The sequence below is a fragment of the Acartia tonsa genome, chromosome 6, assembly GCF_053477335.1.
Source record: "Acartia tonsa isolate MP-2025a chromosome 6, ASM5347733v1, whole genome shotgun sequence".
Classification (NCBI taxonomy): Eukaryota; Metazoa; Arthropoda; class Copepoda; order Calanoida; family Acartiidae; genus Acartia; species Acartia tonsa.
This window is the reverse complement of record NC_137265.1, coordinates 21,110,400-21,130,245: the sequence shown is the minus strand read 5'-3', so window position 1 is coordinate 21,130,245 and position 19,846 is coordinate 21,110,400. Positions and strand designations below refer to the sequence as shown.

General features: G+C 32.3%; 3 protein-coding genes across 3 annotated transcripts in view; all 3 read left to right on the top strand.

The window, feature by feature from the left end:
- Positions 1–24: 24 nt before the first annotated feature.
- On the top strand, positions 25–8,709 carry Ppat-Dpck (Bifunctional Phosphopantetheine adenylyltransferase - Dephospho-CoA kinase). Its single transcript, XM_080163846.1, has 19 exons — positions 25–78; positions 1,455–1,505; positions 2,374–2,445; positions 2,899–2,998; positions 3,260–3,339; positions 3,741–3,790; positions 4,071–4,151; positions 4,799–4,880; positions 5,034–5,101; positions 5,397–5,452; positions 5,538–5,602; positions 5,872–5,930; positions 6,128–6,172; positions 6,256–6,323; positions 6,421–6,532; positions 6,837–6,982; positions 7,163–7,245; positions 7,611–7,710; positions 8,381–8,709. Exons 1-19 carry the CDS (start codon positions 47–49, stop codon positions 8,477–8,479), a joined length of 1,449 nt encoding a protein of 482 aa, XP_080019972.1. The 5' UTR covers positions 25–46; the 3' UTR covers positions 8,480–8,709.
- Positions 8,684–16,778, top strand: Nubp1 (NUBP iron-sulfur cluster assembly factor 1). The gene is made up of 13 exons (XM_080163847.1): positions 8,684–8,776; positions 9,639–9,746; positions 10,165–10,210; positions 10,489–10,571; positions 13,269–13,366; positions 13,617–13,691; positions 13,824–13,902; positions 14,049–14,146; positions 14,695–14,746; positions 14,850–14,898; positions 15,276–15,331; positions 15,930–16,008; positions 16,408–16,778. Exons 1-13 carry the CDS (start codon positions 8,728–8,730, stop codon positions 16,478–16,480), a joined length of 945 nt encoding a protein of 314 aa, XP_080019973.1. The 5' UTR covers positions 8,684–8,727; the 3' UTR covers positions 16,481–16,778.
- Positions 16,779–16,780: 2 nt separating this feature from the next.
- htt (huntingtin) overlaps positions 16,781–19,846 on the top strand; it is a 65,251-nt gene continuing 62,185 nt past the window's right edge. Inside the window, exons 1-4 of the mRNA XM_080163843.1 lie at positions 16,781–16,971; positions 17,494–17,627; positions 18,818–19,007; positions 19,410–19,512. Coding sequence (XP_080019969.1) covers positions 16,886–16,971; positions 17,494–17,627; positions 18,818–19,007; positions 19,410–19,512 — 513 coding nt within the window. The 5' untranslated portion in view covers positions 16,781–16,885. The remainder of the gene's footprint in view (positions 16,972–17,493; positions 17,628–18,817; positions 19,008–19,409; positions 19,513–19,846) is intronic.

The window sequence follows — 19,846 nt, the reverse complement described above, 5'->3', positions numbered from 1 at the left end:
CATTTATAACTCTAAATTACGGTCAAAATGATTTCAGATTGCTAAAATGACGTGGCTGCTTACTGTAGCAGTTACAGGGTAGGTCCTCCTTATTGCCTAACCCCCGCCGGGTTACCTAACCTAACATAAAGAAGCACATAGAAACCTCCCGTCCTTAATGATATCTTTAAGGAGGGAGGGGATGGAAACCGCTGTAATTTTTAATTCTTAAACTATAATATCAAGATAGGGGCAGGGTAATAAGGTCAAGAGTCAAAGGGATAGTTCTACGAAGTGTATTTAAAGAGTTAAGGTACTTAGAGTAGTGAACTTTTATATGTCTTAGTAGAATATATTAGGCATTGGATAGATATGATTATATGTTAAAGAATTTTTAACATTGACCAGACCAAACTTTTTTTATTTAACAATATCTAAAAAAAGTTAAAGTGATTTGCCACATAAATTACATGAGAACGGTCTATTTTTTTCCAAATATGTATAGCCAAAACACCAATATGAGAGAATCTTTTTCCACATATTTCACAAGAGTTATAAAAGAATTGAACAGGGGTTCCCCTTGGGACAAGTTACTTAAAAAACATAAAAAATAACGTCCGATTCATTATAGGACAGGTTTTCTATAGATTCTTTTTAAAAAATAAAGAAAACCGTCCGGTTTACTTATAATATACACATTATCTCACGCGGAAATACCAACTAACCATACTACATATAATATATATATATATATATATAAAAAGACCATTCTCATGTAATTTATTTTGCAAATCACTAACTTTTTTAGATATTGTCAAATAAAAAAAGTTCGATCAGGTCAATATTAAAATTCTTTATCACAATCATATCTATCCAATGCCTAATATATTTTACTAAGACATATAAAAAGATCACTACTATAAGTACTATACTAAATATTTTATTGGTCATTCTTTGTTGTTATGTATATTTTGTTGTATAAAAAGTTTGAAGTTCTATTAACTAGTAAATGCTATCTAAAGTTGTATTTATGACAATAAAGTTTTTGCCATATATAACATGTAACGAAGTTGAAAATAAAAATGAAAAACTCATTTTTTAAGGAAAATCCCTGGTCAAATCTTTTAATTTTTATCAATAACTTTATATTATGCACTAATACGTTATTTAAAATAGAAAAAACTTACAGTTCACTATTTTTTTTTAAATGCACTTCGTGAAACTATCCCTTTGGAAGGGAAGTTAAAATGAATAATAGTTCTTTAAATATTTTTCTCCGCTTGTTTGAAGAAAAAGTAGGAGGGAGGGGGGGGGGGGAATAAATCTTGTGCAGTATATACACCCCTGCAGTTGGTCGAATTATGCACAAATTTTAGGGAAGCTTTCCATTGCTCGTGGCAATTATTAGAAAAAATTGGTTATTTATGTGATTTTTTTTATATTATCAATAATAAATAAGAAGATAACTATTTTAGGGGTTACTCAAAAGTATTAAGAAGTTTACCTGAAATCTGCTCTTTAGTTAGGTAGGTATTTATCATAGAGAAAAAAATAAAAGAGAGGAATTGAAGCAACTAGAAGACGAAAATAGGCAGTGGGCCTAGAGGCCTACTTAGCGCTGTTGCTGCGCTAAAATTTATTGCTATTCCACTACTTTTCAAATGGGAGGATTAAAAATTATTTTAAAAAATATTTTTTTACTTTTTACTATTTCCATATTTAGGGCAAGAATATTAGATTAGATATTTTCGTTTTAATGTTTTAATTAAAAATTACATAGAATTTTATTTTTATTTAAAAAAATTTGTTCATGAAAGATGAATCCTTCTATTTCTAAAAAGGGGGAAATTTTTTTCATAATGAACATTCAGCTGATTCTGACCGCCCACGGCTGTTTGCTAAATATCGCTTTTCTTTTTATTCACATTATTATTTATGATTGACTTACAAAAAGCCCTGGGCGGTTTTTGATTTTCGTCTGCTTCTAAATTTAGGGATGGGGAAGTAGTATTTTACCATGAAAAAGGGGTGAGTATTTATCCTCTTATCCTTTTTCCTTATGGTATTTATTTTGTAGTTATACACTAAATGAGCATTTTGTTTATGAATTGTTTTGAGTCGAAACAAAGTTAAGATAACGAAATATCCGCTGGAATAGAACCGGTTCTAAGCCATACTGATAAATCATGTACCATATTGTATTATATCTAGATTTCTACTAATTTAAAAAACAATTATAAGATTATTTTTATATCCGCGGAAAGCTGTTTATAATTAAAGCAGTACCTAATCAATTTTGTTTATATATATATATATATTGAATATAAGAAGATTAGAAATAACAAATATTCAAATATATACCTAACAGTAATACTAACAACATTACAATTTAAGAACCAAGGCCCCAGAAAAAGAAAAACTGTTCATTGCATTTAAGCCAAGCATTCAAAATCAACTTTCTGACAGGTATAACTCATAATATATCATACCTAGACATTCTAAACAAAAAGTAGTAAATTATAGCAGTTAATATTTTGATTTGCTATTCTACATTTGACCATTTTTACATCAATTAAGAAATAACATTACTACACTTAGATGCCGATTGCAGATAAATTAACTTAAATAGGTACCTAGGCATTTCATAACAGACAGCAGGTCTTCTTTTTAGAGTAGCCTAGCTTTTAAAATTGCTTTCTTGGGTAAAGTCTCTTTCGTGACAACGCCTTTTAAGTGGCGTTTCGTCTTATTTTTATAGTAGCTTTTCTCCTATTTCTAGCCCCTCCTGGGGGCACTAATCCTCGGGGCCAATTGTCTAACCTAACCTAGAATAACTCACCAAAAGCTGATGTAAAAATACAACGAAACGCCCCTTAAGAAGAGGTATTGTCACGAAAGGGACTATATCCGCTTTTTTAGTTCTGTAAGTGGATGGACAAAAGTTTGTAATCAGATCTATGCAAATCTTGGTTCAAAATTTGATGTAAATGTTCAGATTGCAAGTGATGAAGTTAAACAGGTTATGTACAATTTTTTTATTCATTTAACATGTTTTACCTACTTAAAGTTGTAGACTTATTTTTCCAGTATGGCTTCAAAACCGATTAATATTCATTCAATGGATCAGAACCGGTTCGTAAGATTAATAACAGTTTTGTGTGCACTGGCCTTCGGACCCTCGGGGCTAACAAATACTGGTTTTTAATCTTTAAATTTTTCATTTTAATATCCGCGGAAAGCAGTTTATCATACAATGCGATCAATATTGTTCATTTTGTAGGCCTCAGAAATATTGGATTTAGATAAAATAGATTCAGAAAATAAAGCAGAGGATAAGTCAGAAACACTTGCAACAGATAGGTAGTTTTATTCTATGATTAATAATTTTTTATACCTTTTGTATAAAAAAGTTTGCATCGTGGAAAGGAAACGAAGTAGTGTTTTTCGTCGTATTTTAACAGTATATTTTGAACATAGGTTATTTTAGATTAGGTTTAGTAAATGTTAATGAATGCCCTGCAGGATAAAAACTACTGTGAAAATACGACGAAACCCGCTACTTAGTTTTCATTCCATGATCCGAAATTTTTAGGTATATTTTATTAGTTTGTACATAAGTTTCTGAAAAAAATTTAAAAATATCCAATGGTTTTACACGGAAAAATAGTAATGTTTTTTTCGTTTCAAAAAGGCACCAATTTTCATCTTGTTAATACTGCTTTTTGTGTAAAATATATTTTCTTAAAGTTAATATAATTTAGATTATACAATCATGTGTGTATGGGTGGAACTTTTGATCGTTTGCATGTAGGTATGAATTAAAAATATTATCAGTATTGCTTCGAAACCGATTAGTATCTGTTGTATTAGAACCAGTTCTCATCCATTTTAAAATATTATGTATAACATTGAATCACAGACAATTTTCCACAAATAATAAAATAAAAATCATAAAATTAATACCAGATTTGTTAGACTGGGATTTGGCCCATCGGGGTTAACAAAACTGGTTTTGATCTTATAATTTTTCCTTTTAATATCTGCGGAAAGCTGTCTATTATACTATGCGATAAATAACTTTTCTTTATCAGGTCACAAAATTTTGTTGTCAACTGCCATGTTAAGAACCAAACATTCTTTGACCGTTGGTGTGGCTGGTCAACAGCTTCTAGGTAGGTTTCAACTTTAATATCAGGTTCTTTATAGTTAAAAGCTGTTGTAACTGCTTATTGGTAGGTTTGAACTTTAATGGCAGGTTCTTTATGATAATAAGCTGTTAAAATAAGGGAAAGCCGGTATTTGGTAATAATCGCACCTTTATGAACACAGAACATCTGCGCAGCACAACCTCGTCATTTTCTAGGCATTATTGACATACTGAAATCAGTTATAAAACATATTTAAAAACCTCATAAGATTCTGCAATGATAAACATAATCAAAGTGTGATCTTATTTTATTGAGATCATAATAGCACAGTTATGATAAATGATACCTAATATAGACATACAATAAAATAAGATGAACTCTTAATAGGAGGAATGGTAGGAGGGACTTGAACAAGCAAACCTGCAATAGTAAATAATTGGTATAAGCTGTTGTAGCAGCTTATTTGTAGTGTTAAGCTGTTCCTGTGATATTAACAACTATGATAAAGATATTTTTATACCATAGCTTTTACGTGGGTTTTAGCATGCTTTTGTAGCGTTCAAGCTACTTTGATACCTAAATATAAGTTGTGGAGAAAACAAACAATCCATAGTTTTTTTTTATAACAAGTGTTATTTTTATTTTAATCAAGAAATATTGAAATATTTCAGGAAAGAAAACATTGCCTGAATTAATAGAACCATTGGATGATAGAATTGCTGGAGTCACTAATTTTCTTTCTCAAATAAACAAGTAAGTTTCAGTTTATTTTCATGGAAATATAAACCATTGAGAAAGTATGGAAAAATAAAAGAAACCAAAGAAAATAAGCGTTGAATTTTTTACTAAGCACAAAAGAATTCATTATTCATCCTTAAAATCAATATTAAGTTGTCAATAATACAGGGATGTAGAGCTTAAAATCAGTGAAATTCAAGATCCTTATGGACCTGCCATTGTTGATCCATTATTAGGTAATTTTCATTTATGCCTCTTCATTAAGACGTTCTCTTTTATTTATAACAAGGAATAAAATGAAGAAATAAACAGTCCTGAACATTTTTCCCCTCCTTGGGTGAAAAAACAAACATAAAAAAAATACCTAAAGAGTACTGAAAACATTTTTCTCTTTTTTCCACTCCTTGGGGAAAAAAAATATTTTACAGCAGGGGAAAATAAATCTTGTGCAGAATATACCTCCCTGAAGTACCTAGATAACTTTATATTTGTTTAAACTTGGTTTTAAAGTGAAGCTTTTTTTGTTTAAAGAATGTATTGTTGGAAGTCAAGAAACAGAAAAGGGTTGTCATGCCATCAATGTAAAGGTAAACAACAAATAGATTTTAAGAATAGTATGTTAAATACTTAGGTAATCATTTTAATACATTAAATATTTGATGAATTTTATAGAGAAAAGAGAAGGGACTTTCTCAGTTAGATGTTCACTGTATTGAACTTGTTGAAGATACAGAAAGGTTTGGAACAATTTTTTAATACTTTGTAAGTTAAAGCATCAAGTAGATAGGTAGGTATTTTAATATTTCAAAATTGTGTTTTGATCTTTTTTTTATGACTTATTTTTATTCTTTAAAAAATATGTGGATTGAAAAACCTTTGAATAGCTGGAACCAATTATTTTTTGTTGTTTTTCAGTTTTTCATCGATTTCATTAAATTTTTGTTGTAGCTAACACTATTCTATTAGTTTCTTATTTTATATTATTTAATAAAAGTTTTTTTTTAAGACAGGGAAATCATGAAGAAGAGAAAGTAAGTTCAAGCTCAATGAGGGCAAGAATATTAGGTAAATGATATTGTGTTATAACTAGGAGGTAGGGGACATTGAATTGTTAATTACATTTGTACCAAAGAAAAGATTTTAAGGAAAAGATAGGTACTAAAAATTGTACACTTAATAATTTCAATTTTTTTTTATAGGTATGCTTATAACTTTATGGAATTTTTACAATTGAATTTTAATATTTGCATGATTTTCCATAGGTCAACGGTTAAAACCTGCCAGAATGGATTGGGCTAGATCAAAAGGTAAACAAAATAATTTCAATATATAGAAAACAAATCAAGAATCCAAAAAAGGGTTTAGAAACATTGAAATTTTCTCTGTATAGGACCATACTTGATTGGATTAACTGGAGGATCTGCTTCTGGCAAGAGTAGTGTTGGTAAAAGGTTCCAGGTATAAAAATCTAAAAAATTAGAAATTAACATTCTCATAAAAGTTACCCAGAAATAAACATGTAGTTTTCAAGTAAAAAAGTATTTATATTTTACAGGCTCTTGGAGTAGGTTTAGTAGATTGTGACAAGCTGGGTCATGCTGCATATTTACCTGGATCTCCAACCCTGGAAAAACTTGTTGCGGAATTCGGAAGCACAGTTTTGTCAGGTATGACTATTTATAAAAGAAAATATCTTATATGCTTTTGGAAAAGTCTTACTATGTATATTATTTTACTAACAAAGCAGCTGGATGTATGCATTTTTGATTGTTTAAACAGGTTTTTTTTCAGTCTTTAATTTTGTAGCAAAGCTTATCATTAGTCCAGGGCTTGCATAGTAGTAGTAGTAGAATTCCCTTAATACCTCTCTTACTTGAAGGCACTATTTACAGCAACAATTTGAATTACTTTATGCAAATATCAATACTAGCTTGTAACAATCGAAGAAAAAGAAAATGCTCATATTTTAAGATGATGGAACCGTCAATCGAAGAGCTCTCGGTGGAATTGTATTTTCTGACAAGTCAAAGTTAACAAGACTTAATGAAATTGTCTGGCCAGAAATTGCCAGAATGGCGGATGAACAGGCCACACAGCTGTTTCAAGAAGGCTACAAGGTAACAGTAACTAGTTTCTAGGATTAATTTCATTGGTTTCATACCTTAAAATGTAATTGCTGACTTAGATAGATACTAGTTTAATACTTACGAAATAATGCAATACACCCAAATTTAATTAACCCACAATTAACGATGTGTTCATTGTAATTTTTATTGAAGAAGAAACATTTGTTAAAGGTTGTAATTCTTGATGCTGCAGTCCTGTTGGAGGCTGGGTGGCACAATACCTGCCATGAAATTTGGGTCTGTCTTGTTCCCAGGTACAGCTGGTTTTTGTTTTGTGGGGGGGGGGGGAGGTTGGCGGAAAATGTGTTTAAAGGGATAAGACAATGGCCGATAAATTCATGTACACGTTTGGACACTAACCTAATAAACTAACCAATCAAAAATCAATGAAGTTTAGTCCCCAAAGTTGTTACGACAACGAATAATAAAACGTTTTTATGAAACTTTTTGGAATAGTTTAATAAACATCCCATTGTCCCCTCCTCTCTGATTTTTTCCTCATCTGGCATTTGGGGGTTCAGCTGTTTACGTGATATTTCGAGACCTATAAAAACCCACTCACAAATTACTACTTAATTTCAAAGGATATTATAAGGTTTCCAATCCTAGCTTTTTTAAGGGAAACTGCAATAGAAAGAATAGTTGAGAGGGATCATAAAACTAAAGAAGAGGCTCAAATGAGGATTGATAATCAAATGACAAATCAAGATAGAGTTAAGGTAAGTAAATATCCTAAGATACATAATGTAGTCATGTTTTGACTGATTTTTCTGTATAAGAATGAGATACAACTAAAACTTAATGTATTTTTGTTGTCAATGAACCTAACTCTGTGTTTGAAGGGTAAGAGAAGGGCTTAGCAATAGCTTAAAACCCTCCTAAGACTTTTATCTGAAAATAAATTAGCCTAAAATCTGACCACAGGACCTATGTAAATCTCACCCAAAAGAGAGATTTCAATCCGTTCAGTAGTTAATAAGATCGTAGGTTTTAGATAAAAAACCCTTATTACTAAAAAAAACCAAAAAAAACAGTGATGGTGCGACTACCAAAGTTTTAGTTTCCTGCCTAAAAAAAATGAGGGGGATTTTTTTTTTTTTTTGGGGGGGGGGGGTTGGGAGTAAATACCCCTCAAGAAAATATTCCCTGAAGAGTAGAATCCAATCGGTTCAGTGGTTACTGAGATTTTAAGGGACGGACAGACATCAATCTACTTTATTTTATAGATAGTAATATTGGATAGTGAATGAAGCATGATTTTGATGTGTTTCAATTAATTTATGGACTAAAACCACCATGAATTTGAAAGGAGTTTCAATCAGTTTGTAGGCTTAAACATCATACATTTGCTGAAATATTACCCTTCTTTTTTCAAATGTTTTTGTTTAGGAGGCTAATACAGTATTTTGTACCCTGTGGGACCCAGAGATAACTCAAAACCAAGTGGAAACCGCCTGGACAAGACTAACTAAAGAATTAAACCTCTAATGATCATTAAAAAAATAATATATATCAAAATTTTAGAATAATATCCTAGGTACCTACTATAACTTTCTCTAACATGATATATTTTTAGTTTTGTAACAAACACTGTGATTGTTATTTATACTATGTGATAGATAGTCATGATCAAAATAAAATACTTATTTTTTAATATTATGATAAAATGCATGTTTATTGTAATTTGTAAGATTTAAATCATTTAAAAACTGATTTCAGATAATTTTAGAACAAAAATGTCTACCGCAGAAATGTCAGAAGCTCCTGAAAATTGTCCCGGGACAGGTAATAGTAACAATGTCAGGCGCGTGTAAGAAAATAATTGGAAGGAATATCAATTCCCCCCCCCCCCCCCCCCCGAGCAAAATAAATCTAAAATAATATTTGGAGGGTAAACTAAAAGGTCGTTGGGATTTGTGATTTTTTCCCGAATTAATTTCTTTGTTGGTATAACCTCCCCTCCTCCCCATTTATTAATTGACAAAAAAAAATTAGCTGAAACTTCACAATTTCCAGATTAAAATTGAATTTCAAATTATCCCAATTCAAATAAGATATAAAAAAACTCTACCCTCCACTTATAGGGAAAAATTCCCTGTTTACTTAGCAGGTTGAGTGGTAATTCCCATACCATTTAAATTTTATTAATTTTTAAGTATATAAAGAAATGATTCTCATTAATGCTACTTCCATATAGGCGTTTGACCAAATTCTCAGTAAATATGTTAAAACATGCCTTTGTTTGACCATTTGATTACCCCCCCCCCCCCCCCATATAAAAATTACCCCCAACCACTTAGGAGGGTGGACTTACTTATCCCCCCTCAAACAATTCTTTTGGTGGTAAATACCCCCCCCCCATCCCTCCAAATGAATAATCGTTAAAAAGAAATCCGGCGCGCTTCGCGCTTTATTACTTTTACTTTCAAGTTTTTTTTACCACCGCCCAAAATCAAATGACTATATAGTTCCATCAGATTAAAACAGTTCTTAACCATGATAAAAACTTTTACCTCCCCAAAATAAAAAAGCTTTTACGCCCCTGATGTTAGTCACTATATTTTGTATGTATAGGTAGGTACTTATTTGAAAATATATTTATAATTAATATATAGAAAAGAGGCTTTATTGTTCCTTTTAAATCTAGGAACCGAGGAATCTGGCAAAGCTGCTGCCTGCCAAGGTTGTCCAAACCAGAAAATTTGTGCGGCCGCTGGTCCCGCAAAACCGGATCCAGATGTTAAACTTATCGCAGGAAAATCCACATTTTGATTTCATTTCATGCAATTACAAAAAAAAATCCAGTCTTGATGGTAGACACATAAGAATGGAAACAAGAATGGCATTGACTACCTTCCTACATAAATAAGTAGTGAAACACAAAAAAATCATGAATTGACAAACGAAAACAGTAACTTATCTAGGTATAGAGTAAATGTTTAGTTTTTTTTTTGCGGTAATTCCTTTTAAAAAACTAAGTCTCTGTCTTTCAAGCTTGAGCGACGGATTAATTATACTGGATTCCCATTGGAACAAGGAATCCTAGCAAATGCATTTTTCTTTTCAATTTTAATTTAGTCAATGCTATAAGGAATCTTCCAAATGTTTAGCTGCAACCTAAAAACTAACATAAATTTTTTTTTCAAGAAATACTGAAATGTGTTTTATTTAAGAGAGACTGGCCGAAGTAAAACACAAGGTTTTAATTTTATCAGGAAAATTCCCAGCTATTATTTCCTATTATGGAATTCAAATTCTTTTTATCAATCAGACCCACTGACTAGAGTGAATTTCTGCTCATACTGCATAAAAGCTGAAGAAAAATAATATTAGATGCTGAACACAGTTCTTTCCCATGAACTGTTAGAACTTTCAAATAAAGGTCCTGCAATCAATAGGTGTATAAAAGCATTGCAATTTAGAAAAACCATATTTCTTACTGAACGGTTGGCCTAGCTCTGAAACTCTTTATAATAATAGCTGTGATGGATAGGAAAGGGAGGAGTTGGTAAGTCTACAGTGACCGCTAACCTTGCCAGATGTACAGCCATCAATCCAGACCTTAATATTGGGGTTCTAGGTACGTTTCTCGTTCGAGCCATGATATAAAAATTTATTTTAAAGAAGTAGAAAAAACTGGCAGGTTCCTAGTTACAAATGTTGTTTTTCTAAGATTCAAATTATCAAGGGATATTTTTATAAATTATATTTTTGTCTAGCATACCTACCTATTGCAGGGTGACCACTATGTACGTTATGTTCAATATGTTCATATTGAACACCACTTTTAGGTTTTTTGGTACGTTTTTGTTCGTTATTGATTTTTGTGTTCAATATGAACATTTCAGCATACGTTATTGTACGTTTTTCTGTAATGTATGATTAGTATTAGTAATCATTAATGTATTTTTATTTTATAAAAACTACCAAAAAAATTTCTCCGCGCTTCGCGCGCCATTTTATCAATTTATTCTGGGATTTATGACGTGGTCATAGTGAAGTTTCCATAAATGAAAAAACTCAACTCAATAAAGCATTTCAGTAAATATAAAAAAATTCCTCTAAACTAATTACAAATCTTAACAGGACAAAGAAAAAGTTACACAGTAAAAGTGTATCATATTTGTTCATCAGTTAGTGAGATAATTTTTAGTTGATTTTTATGTTTTCATGTTCTTATAGGAATGAGATACTACTTTCTATAATACAAAGTAGAACAATGTCTGTCTCTCTTAAGCTTAAGATCTCGGTAACCACTGAACCAATTGGGTTCTACTCTTCAGGTAATATACCTACTGGTCCTGTTGTGGTTTTAGGCTAAAAAAGCAAAGAATCCCCCCTCCAAAAAAAAATTTCTTTTTCTTTTTGTAAAACTAGCGGCTTCGCCCCTAGCCTCTAGGGGCTTTGCCCCAAGAGGTAATTAATGAGAAAAAAAATTAAGTACTTGGTGAGAAGCCTCCACTCAACCACTAATTTTAAATAATAGAAAAAAAATTGGGGGGGGATTTTTTTCTTTTTTAGGGGTGTTGGGGGTGTCCCACACCCCAAGAAAATAGCCTAAAACCACCACATGACCAATAGGTATATACCATGAAGAGTAGAATCCGATCGGTTCAGTGGTTACCGAGATCTTAAGGGACAGACGGACAGACAGACATCGTTCTACTTTGTAATATAGATATAACAAGTAAGTAAGGTGGGGAAATTCCCTTAAAAAATTTTACAATACCTCTTTGGGCGATACCCCTAGAGGCTAGGGGTGAAGATGCTGGAATATTTAATTACTTAAATAAATGAATATAAATCTCATTATTAGTTGGTACTATTTACATGATTAAATTGGGGTAAATTTTCTTAGGTGAGGTAATTAATGGGGGGGTAGTTAACACCCAAAACAGATTTCAGGGGGATAGAAAAAATGATTAAATGTAATTTAATAATAATAGATAATATAGCTTATAACCGAGATCTTGAGCTTCAGACAGACAGAAAGACATCGTTCTACTTTGTATTATGGATATAATAGCGGCTTCGCCCCTAGCCTCTAGGGGCTTTTCCCCAAGAGATTTGACCTATTGTGTTATTTAGATTTTAAAAGAAAATGTTGAAAAAAGAATTTTTTTTGGGGGGGGGGAATTTGTGTTGGGGATTTTTCATTTTTTGGGGTCGGGGGTGTCCCACCCCCCAAGAAAATAGCTTAAAACCATCACAGGTCCAGTAGGTATATTCCCTGAAGAGTAGAGACTAATCCGTTCAGTGGTTCCTGAGATCTTAAGCTTCAGACAGACAGACATCGTACTACTTTGTATTATAGATGTACTAGCGGCTTCGCCCCTAGCCTCTAGGGGTTTGCCCCAAGAGGTTTGATCAACCTATTTTTGTGGTATTTAGATTTTTTTTAAAGTAAAAAAATTTGTAGTGGGAGGGGGTGTTATTTAAGTTTTTAAAAAAAATTTGGGAGGGGGGGGGTATTTTTCATTTTTTGGGGGGTTGGCCCCCAAGAAAATAGCTTAAAACCACACCAGGACCAGTAGGTATATTCCCTGAAAGAGTAGAGCCCAATCGGTTCAGTGGTTACTGAGATCTTAAGCTTCAGACAGACGGACAGACTGACATACGGACAGACAGACATCGTACTACTTTGTATTATAGATATGTGTTTTATGGTACGTTATTGTACGTTATTTTTTCAAAAAATGTACGTTTTTGTGTTCATTGTAATTTTTTTGTAGTACGTTATTTTCAATATTAATATCAAAAAGGCGGTGGTCGCCCTGCTATTGAGATAAATAAAATACAACATTTTAATGTATGTTTTTGAACAATTTTGTTGTTGAAATAATGCCTACAGTTTAAATATTTTTTGCATTGTATTGTATTGAATAATTCTCAGGATTCTCATATGAGAATATCGAGTAGAATGACTTTTAATATGCTTCAATCCATTTTCACTATTTTCACAATAATTAGTCTAGCTGATGAAGCCGGTCATAATTAGATTTAAAAACAGCAACACTTCCAGTATTTTTAACATCAGTTGGTAAACTGTTCCATTTTGGAACAACTCTCATACTAAAAAAGTTTTTTCTTATGTTATCATTACATCTTTTTTGAATATTTCACAGAATACTGAATAAAAAAGATATCATGAAAATTTTTATTGTTGTCAATACACTTTTTAAATTAGGTATTTATGATGACAACTTCAATTTAGTTTCTTGTTGAGTTGAGTAAGAAACCATAGACAAAACTTAATTTCTCCATTGTTCAAATTTAGATATAGATCTGTGTGGACCTAGTCAACCAAGAATAATGGGGTGCGAAGGTGAGGGTATCCATCAGTCTGGCTCAGGGTGGTCACCTGTTTTTGTAGAGGTTAGACATGTTTTTAAAGCGAAGCGTTTCTTTAATTGTGGTCGTTATGAAACATTTATCCTCATAGTAATAGGATGTCTGTCTGTTTGTTAGTATGTCTGTCTTTCTGAAGATTTAGATCTTGCTAGACCGATATAGTTCTCCTTAACAATGATCCCTCAACCCCCCCCCCCCCCCATCAGCAACAAAGAACAACCTTCTTTTCTTTTTAAAGTTAAAATCAAATGAATTTCCCTATGCATTATTTTAGGATAATTTAAGTGTGATGTCTGCAGGTTTTCTGCTTCCATCTCCAGATGCTGCAGTTATTTGGAGGGGTCCTAAGGTAAAAATAAGATCATACATTAAACTCCATTACTAAAAATAATATTTTTTTTTAAATAGAATTCTAGATACCTATGCTTTAAAAAATCAAAGAGTCTTTTAAACAGTAATGTTTTTTTGTTTATTTTATTAGAAAAATGGTTTGATCAAACAGCTATTGAGAGATGTGGATTGGGGAGCTTTAGATGTATTGTTCATTGATACCCCACCAGGTTATAGTATTTTTTAAACAATTCAGTAAAGTTTTGCTTTTCAAATATGCTAGGTATGTATGTCAGGGCAACTTTTTTGGGTTTTTAAGTTAAGAATTAATCACCTATAAAACTAAATACATAGAAAAAAAACTTTTACTGTTTAGGAACAAGTGATGAACATCTTTCCATAACTCAATACTTGGCTGAGGCGGGAATAGATGGAGCTGTCATTGTCACTACTCCTCAGGAGATTAGTTTACAGGTTAGTTTATACTCAAAAAACGCCCATCTCAAAATACGACTTTTTAGAAAACACTTAAAATCATTTTATTTTGCTACTAGCGGTTACGCCCCTAGAGGCCTCTATGGGGTAGGGTTTATTTCGACAACCCAATTTTTTATTTTAGATTTAAAAATATAAAAAAATAACCTTGAAAGGGTTGTTTTTTTTTGGGGGGGGGAGTTGGAGTCGACCCCCCCCCCCCCTCATCTTAAATTATTGTTTTAAAAAGAAAGTAAAATAAAATAATTATTGGGGGGGGGGGTATAATTATTTTCTAGGGGCTTTTTCACTTGGGAGAGTGGTGGTACCCTCCCCCAAAATTGGTCATAAACTTTCCTAGGATTTATGAGAAGCTGCCCTGTAAAGGTTAACCAAATTGTTTCTGCGATTAACGAGATCCGTCGATACTGACGGACAAAACAGACAAACAAAGATCCTATTGTTTTAATGTAAGGACTACAGAAGAAACTAGTTTAAGAATAAGTGTATAGATGGAGGCAGCTAAATTACACTTGTGTTTATTTTAGGATGTAAGAAAGGAAATAAATTTCTGTAAAAAAGTGAATCTTCCAGTTTTAGGTAATTATCAATTATACTTTATATTTAAAAAGTAAAAAATGAACCTTTTGTCTTTTTTGTAACATTTATACATAGGTAATAATCAAATATTTAATTTTTTCAGGCATTATAGAAAATATGTCAATGTTTACTTGTCCCAAATGTCATGTCAGGTAAGCAACATCTTTTTATTTTTGTTTCAAAAAACATGTTTAAAAACTGCAGGGGCTTTGATTCAGCAAATTAATTCCATTTGAAATTGCTGAAAATTTGTATAGTTTTGTTGCTCATTTTTTGGCACTAACCTTGTTATGTTCTAAAGGGAAGTGGGTAAGAAAAAGGGGGGGGAGGTTAAGAAAGTGGGTTCTGGGGAAATTTTCACACAAAATTTGGTGGCATAACCCTGGTTACTTGCCCCTGAAAAATTTTAATGAATCTAATAAGACTTAAGATTAGGACCAGATAAATGAAATTTGGAAGATTTTTAGTAACAGGGCTTATTTTATGTTGGTATTTCATATTATATTTCTATATTCTTTTTATATTTTAGTTCAGTAATATTGCCATCAAGTATTGGGGGTATTGATAAACTAACTCAACAAACAGGTGACAAATTATTAATTAAATTAAACATTATCATGTCATCAATGTATGTAGATTGTAGAATATACGTGGATATCATCACAGGGGAAAAATTGTCGTTAATTTATATTGCTATTTCCCCTGTCATTTATTGGTCATTTCGTTCATCTAGTTCGTTCACACACACACACACATTCATCTAGTAGAGGGGATGGGGTGAGGGGAGGAGTTGTCTCGTTATTTAAGCCCGCAACAACTTTCTTTTTATTAGAGTACATGATAATCTGGTGTAAGAACCAAGTAACAATAAATCCATCAGATTTAAAACTTAAAATATTTATTGATTTTCAAATTCAATGCTTTCAATACACACACACACACATTCATCTAGTAGAAGGGATGGGTTAAGGGGAGGAGTTGTCTCGTTATTTTAGCCCGCAACAACTTTCTTTTTATTAGAGTACATGATAATCTGGTGTAATATCCAAGTAACAATAAATCCATCAGATTTAAAACTTAAAATATTTATTGGTTTTCAAATGCAATGCTTTCTAAATATGTTGAATCAGCAATTAAGTGCATTTCACATAAAAAAGAAAAGTAATTATTTTACATTTTTTAGGAGCTCCCTTGTTGGGTCGACTTCCATTAGACCCTGTGGTTGGTCAGTCTTGTGATCAAGGATCTAGCCTTTTTCAGGAATAGTTATACAAAAATATTAATTTCCGAAAATACGTTAAAATAACAACGTAACAACAATCTCTAAATTGAAAATAAGGTCGGCAGGGTATGGTTTTTTTTTCTTTATGCCTAATATTCGCTGCATGGTGTATACTTGCATTGCCTCAACCCTCCAAAGTTATCCTAAGGTAGAAAACACATGAAAAGCTACCCCTTCACACTTTTTCAAATTGTTTAAAATAAGGGTTGGGGGGGGGGGGGGGGATTCTTTGCTTGACTACGCACTTTAAGGAAAATCGTCTATAATTCTTATAAATACCTAGACAATAGACATTTAATGGAAACAACGATTCATAGGCAAAGACGTTTCAATTCATAATAAGACAATAATTTTGATTGTATAAATATTTGTTCCAGGACTTTGGAGATTCTAAGGTTGCACAAGAATATATCAAAATTACATCAGCATTAGTGTCCACTCTCAATTTATAGTCTAAATATTTCAAATTGTTCTTGCATTTCTATGTATTTGTGATTTAAACTTTTAATTTTTTACAGAAATTTTTAAACAAGTACCTAAGTAATATTTTAAATATCAAATTGAAATTAAACTTTACTTTTTCATTTGTCAATGTTTTTTATTAAAAAGTTTATATTTGTGTTCTTTAGACCTTATAAAAATGTTTGACTCTTCAAAATGTTTATTAATTATAATTTTTAGAATCCTCAGTTTTACTATTTGAGAAAAATTGTGATACATATTTTTTACTGCAAAGAAAAAATTTCAGAATTATAATGTGTATTAAAATGAAGAAAATGATGAAAGAAATGATACCTAAAGTATAGTTCATTATATGTCTACTAAACTTATATAAATTATATTTGAATTGATCTAAAATGGCAACATTAGAGAAGCTTGTCCGAACTGTGGAAGCTTTAAAGCTTCACCAAACGCCTTCGGTGTCTTTAGATGAAACTATGACGTAAGCATGTTTAGTAGCGCAGCTACTCTATATTTGATATTTTCAATTGTTTAAAATTATTATCTTTAAAAGACATGTCTTGCGTCTTTTGTAAACTTTTACAGGTATGTGTTCTTGGTTTTTCACTCTGTGCGTTTGTCTATCCTTTATATGATAATCTATATTAAGAATAATCCCCTGCCATAGACGTCCAAGGGAGGGGGGGTAATGGGGCGATTACCCCCCCCCCCCCCAAATACGAATTACCCCCCCCCCCCCCCCCAAAAAAAAAAAAAAGCTTGGACGTCTATGTCCCCTGCCCTTTTAAGAATATATCTATGACTTACTATGCCTCTGTCCATCTGGTTTGTATTTTGAAAAATCTTTTTTTCTGTGGGTTGCTACTTTTACATGATACTATTCTTTGTTTTCTTGGGGGGGGGGGGGGGTTCATTGGTCAGCGAGATTCTTCGGTAAACACAGATAGTCATCCTGTAACTTTTTTGTAAAGATAATGATATTGATATTTTCTGTACACTACAGGAAGAAGGACAAGATAGCCCACTGTCTGTCAGTTACTGATGTACTGTGCAATCAATCAATCAAAAATAATTCAGAATCCGCCAAATATTTATCCATGGCTATGGATATGTATTTCACCTTACTTGACGATCAAGGTAAATAAAATTTTTTAGACCTCTTGGTATATTTTGTAATTAACTCGTCTCATAGAAAATATGCGATTAAAATTATGATTTCTACTAGCGGTTACGCCCCCTAGAAGCCTCTAGGGGCACTGCACTGGTAGGAGAAGAAAAAGTCGACCTCATCCAATTTTAAATTTGAGTTTCAAAAGAGTTATAGAGTTATACATTTTTTTGTGGGAGAGGGGGGTGAAGACACCCTCTCGAAAAATAGACATAGTTTAAAACCTTCCCAAGACCTATAAGAAGCTTCACTGTAAAGGAGAACAATATCGGTTCAGCGGTTAGCGAGATCCTTAGCGGACAGACAAAAAAAACGCTTACTACTTTTTATAATAGGATTTTCAACCATAACTTCAGTGATGAGATTAAAAGGGATTGTAGCAACAGTTTTGTTAATCCAAATGTAATTACTTTGAAGCAACAAAAGAAAAAGGAGACCAAAATACATAACTTTTGCACCACTTTTGACGTCATATTCTCCATCTCTTTTTTAGGAGTTTTCTTTCCCTCTTCTCCTCTCGTCTTCCTCATTATATGACGTCACAAGAATCAAAAGGGACACATAAGTTATGTATTTTGGTCTTCGTCACAAAAAATACAGTATTTCAATTATAACGCTGAACGCTATGTAATGTTTTTAAAACAAAAAAAGAACAAAACGATGGAATATTTATGAAAAGTCCTTTTTAAAGTTGAAAAATACTTATTGATATATTGGCCATGCATAGTTTCTTAGGGTTTATGAATAGATGTGTTGATGTAAGACGACATATGGGGACTTGAATTCAAATTTCTTTACCGCGCCGTGTGATTCCACTGAGCTATTATGCTTATTGTAAAATCAAATTATAAAAAGTAGTAAGATTTTTTGTCTGTAGCGGAGGGTTTCTCGTTAACCGCTGAACCGATATGGTTCACCTTTACAGGGTAGCTTCCTTTAGGACCTTGGAAGATTTATAACTATTTAGGGGGAGGGTACAACCACCTTCCCAAGAGAATCCCCCCCCCCTCAAAATTTTTTTTTTTTTACTTTGCTTTTTAAATCTAAAATAAAAAATTGTTGTATAGAATTCAACTCCCCCCCTCCTCAAGTGCCCTTAAAGGCCTCTAGGGGCGTAGCCGCTAGTTAATAATAAAGATAGAAATAAATATTTCTTAAGATTCTGATATTCGCATGGTCGCTGACGAGAACCTGAACAAAGTAATCAGAACCCAGGGCGAGAGTAACTTCAGCAAAATCCTTGTCGAGCTATTCAAAGAAGTTAAAAAGAATGGTGGATCCAGAAGTGTTAGAGCAGCCCTCTGGAGGTTTGCCTACCTTGCGCCTTATATCAAGCCAGCAAAATGCAGGCAGGAATAAAGAAATATGTTATTTTAGGGCAAAAATCATGTCATAATTATAGTTAATTAATTTGATTCTTTTTCAGTATGGCTCGAATAAATTAATATCCAGTGGATTAGAACCGAGTGATCTTTTACAACAGTTTTACACTAATATTAAAATTAAAATCATAAGATTGATACCAGTTTTGTTAGCCCGCGCTTGTGGCCCATCGGGGCATACTTAATCTTAAAATTTTTCATCGTAATACCAGCTGAAAGCTGTCTATAATTGTCTAGGATATTGTGTGTTTTCAAAAAAGGAAAAATTGTGCATGATATTTTACACGAAGCTCAAACAACCGAAAGTTTTCCTTCAGGTACTTTATACACGTTTGGTCCCTTAACTTATCCCTTTATTCCTGTGATCAGACCTTACCTGGTTAATTTGTTGCCTTGTCTGGAGCTTATCATCAAGCGAACAGAGGAGAGTATCCATGAAACTTTGGCCTACTCACTACCTTTGCTTTTTAAGGTTATTTTGACTATCAACATAAATAAGTAGCACTGCAAAAAAAAACATTAAATAATCAAAATAACTTTGAATTAAGTTTAAAGTAATATGTTTTATGCACTAAATATGAAGTTTCTGTCATTTTACTATGTACTTGACGTTAGATTGATTATGTACATAATTAAAGAGTAGCTGTCTACTATGTTTATAAAATTTTACATTATATAAATCCAGAGGCATGCAGAAGGGTAGTGTAAGAGGGTGTATCAACGAAAAAAGTCAAACGATTAAGGGGAGCGTGAACAAAATTTGCGCCGCGGCTCGCTCGTCAGTTAACTTTTTGACTATTTTGCTG

What these genes read in the sequence shown, in the direction of transcription:
- Ppat-Dpck (XM_080163846.1), top strand. Translation starts at nt 47, where the DNA reads ATGACGTGGCTGCTTACTGTAGCAGTTACAGG. An exon ending in CATTGTTGATCCATTATTAG is followed by an intron (nt 5,102 to 5,396) that starts GTAATTTTCATT and finishes TTTTGTTTAAAG; the next exon opens with AATGTATTGTTGGAAGTCAA. An exon ending in GGATTGGGCTAGATCAAAAG is followed by an intron (nt 6,173 to 6,255) that starts GTAAACAAAATA and finishes TTCTCTGTATAG; the next exon opens with GACCATACTTGATTGGATTA.
- Nubp1 (XM_080163847.1), top strand. Translation starts at nt 8,728, where the DNA reads ATGTCTACCGCAGAAATGTCAGAAGCTCCTGAAAATTGTCCCGGGACA. An exon ending in CCTTAATATTGGGGTTCTAG is followed by an intron (nt 10,572 to 13,268) that starts GTACGTTTCTCG and finishes GTTCAAATTTAG; the next exon opens with ATATAGATCTGTGTGGACCT. An exon ending in TAAACTAACTCAACAAACAG is followed by an intron (nt 15,332 to 15,929) that starts GTGACAAATTAT and finishes TACATTTTTTAG; the next exon opens with GAGCTCCCTTGTTGGGTCGA.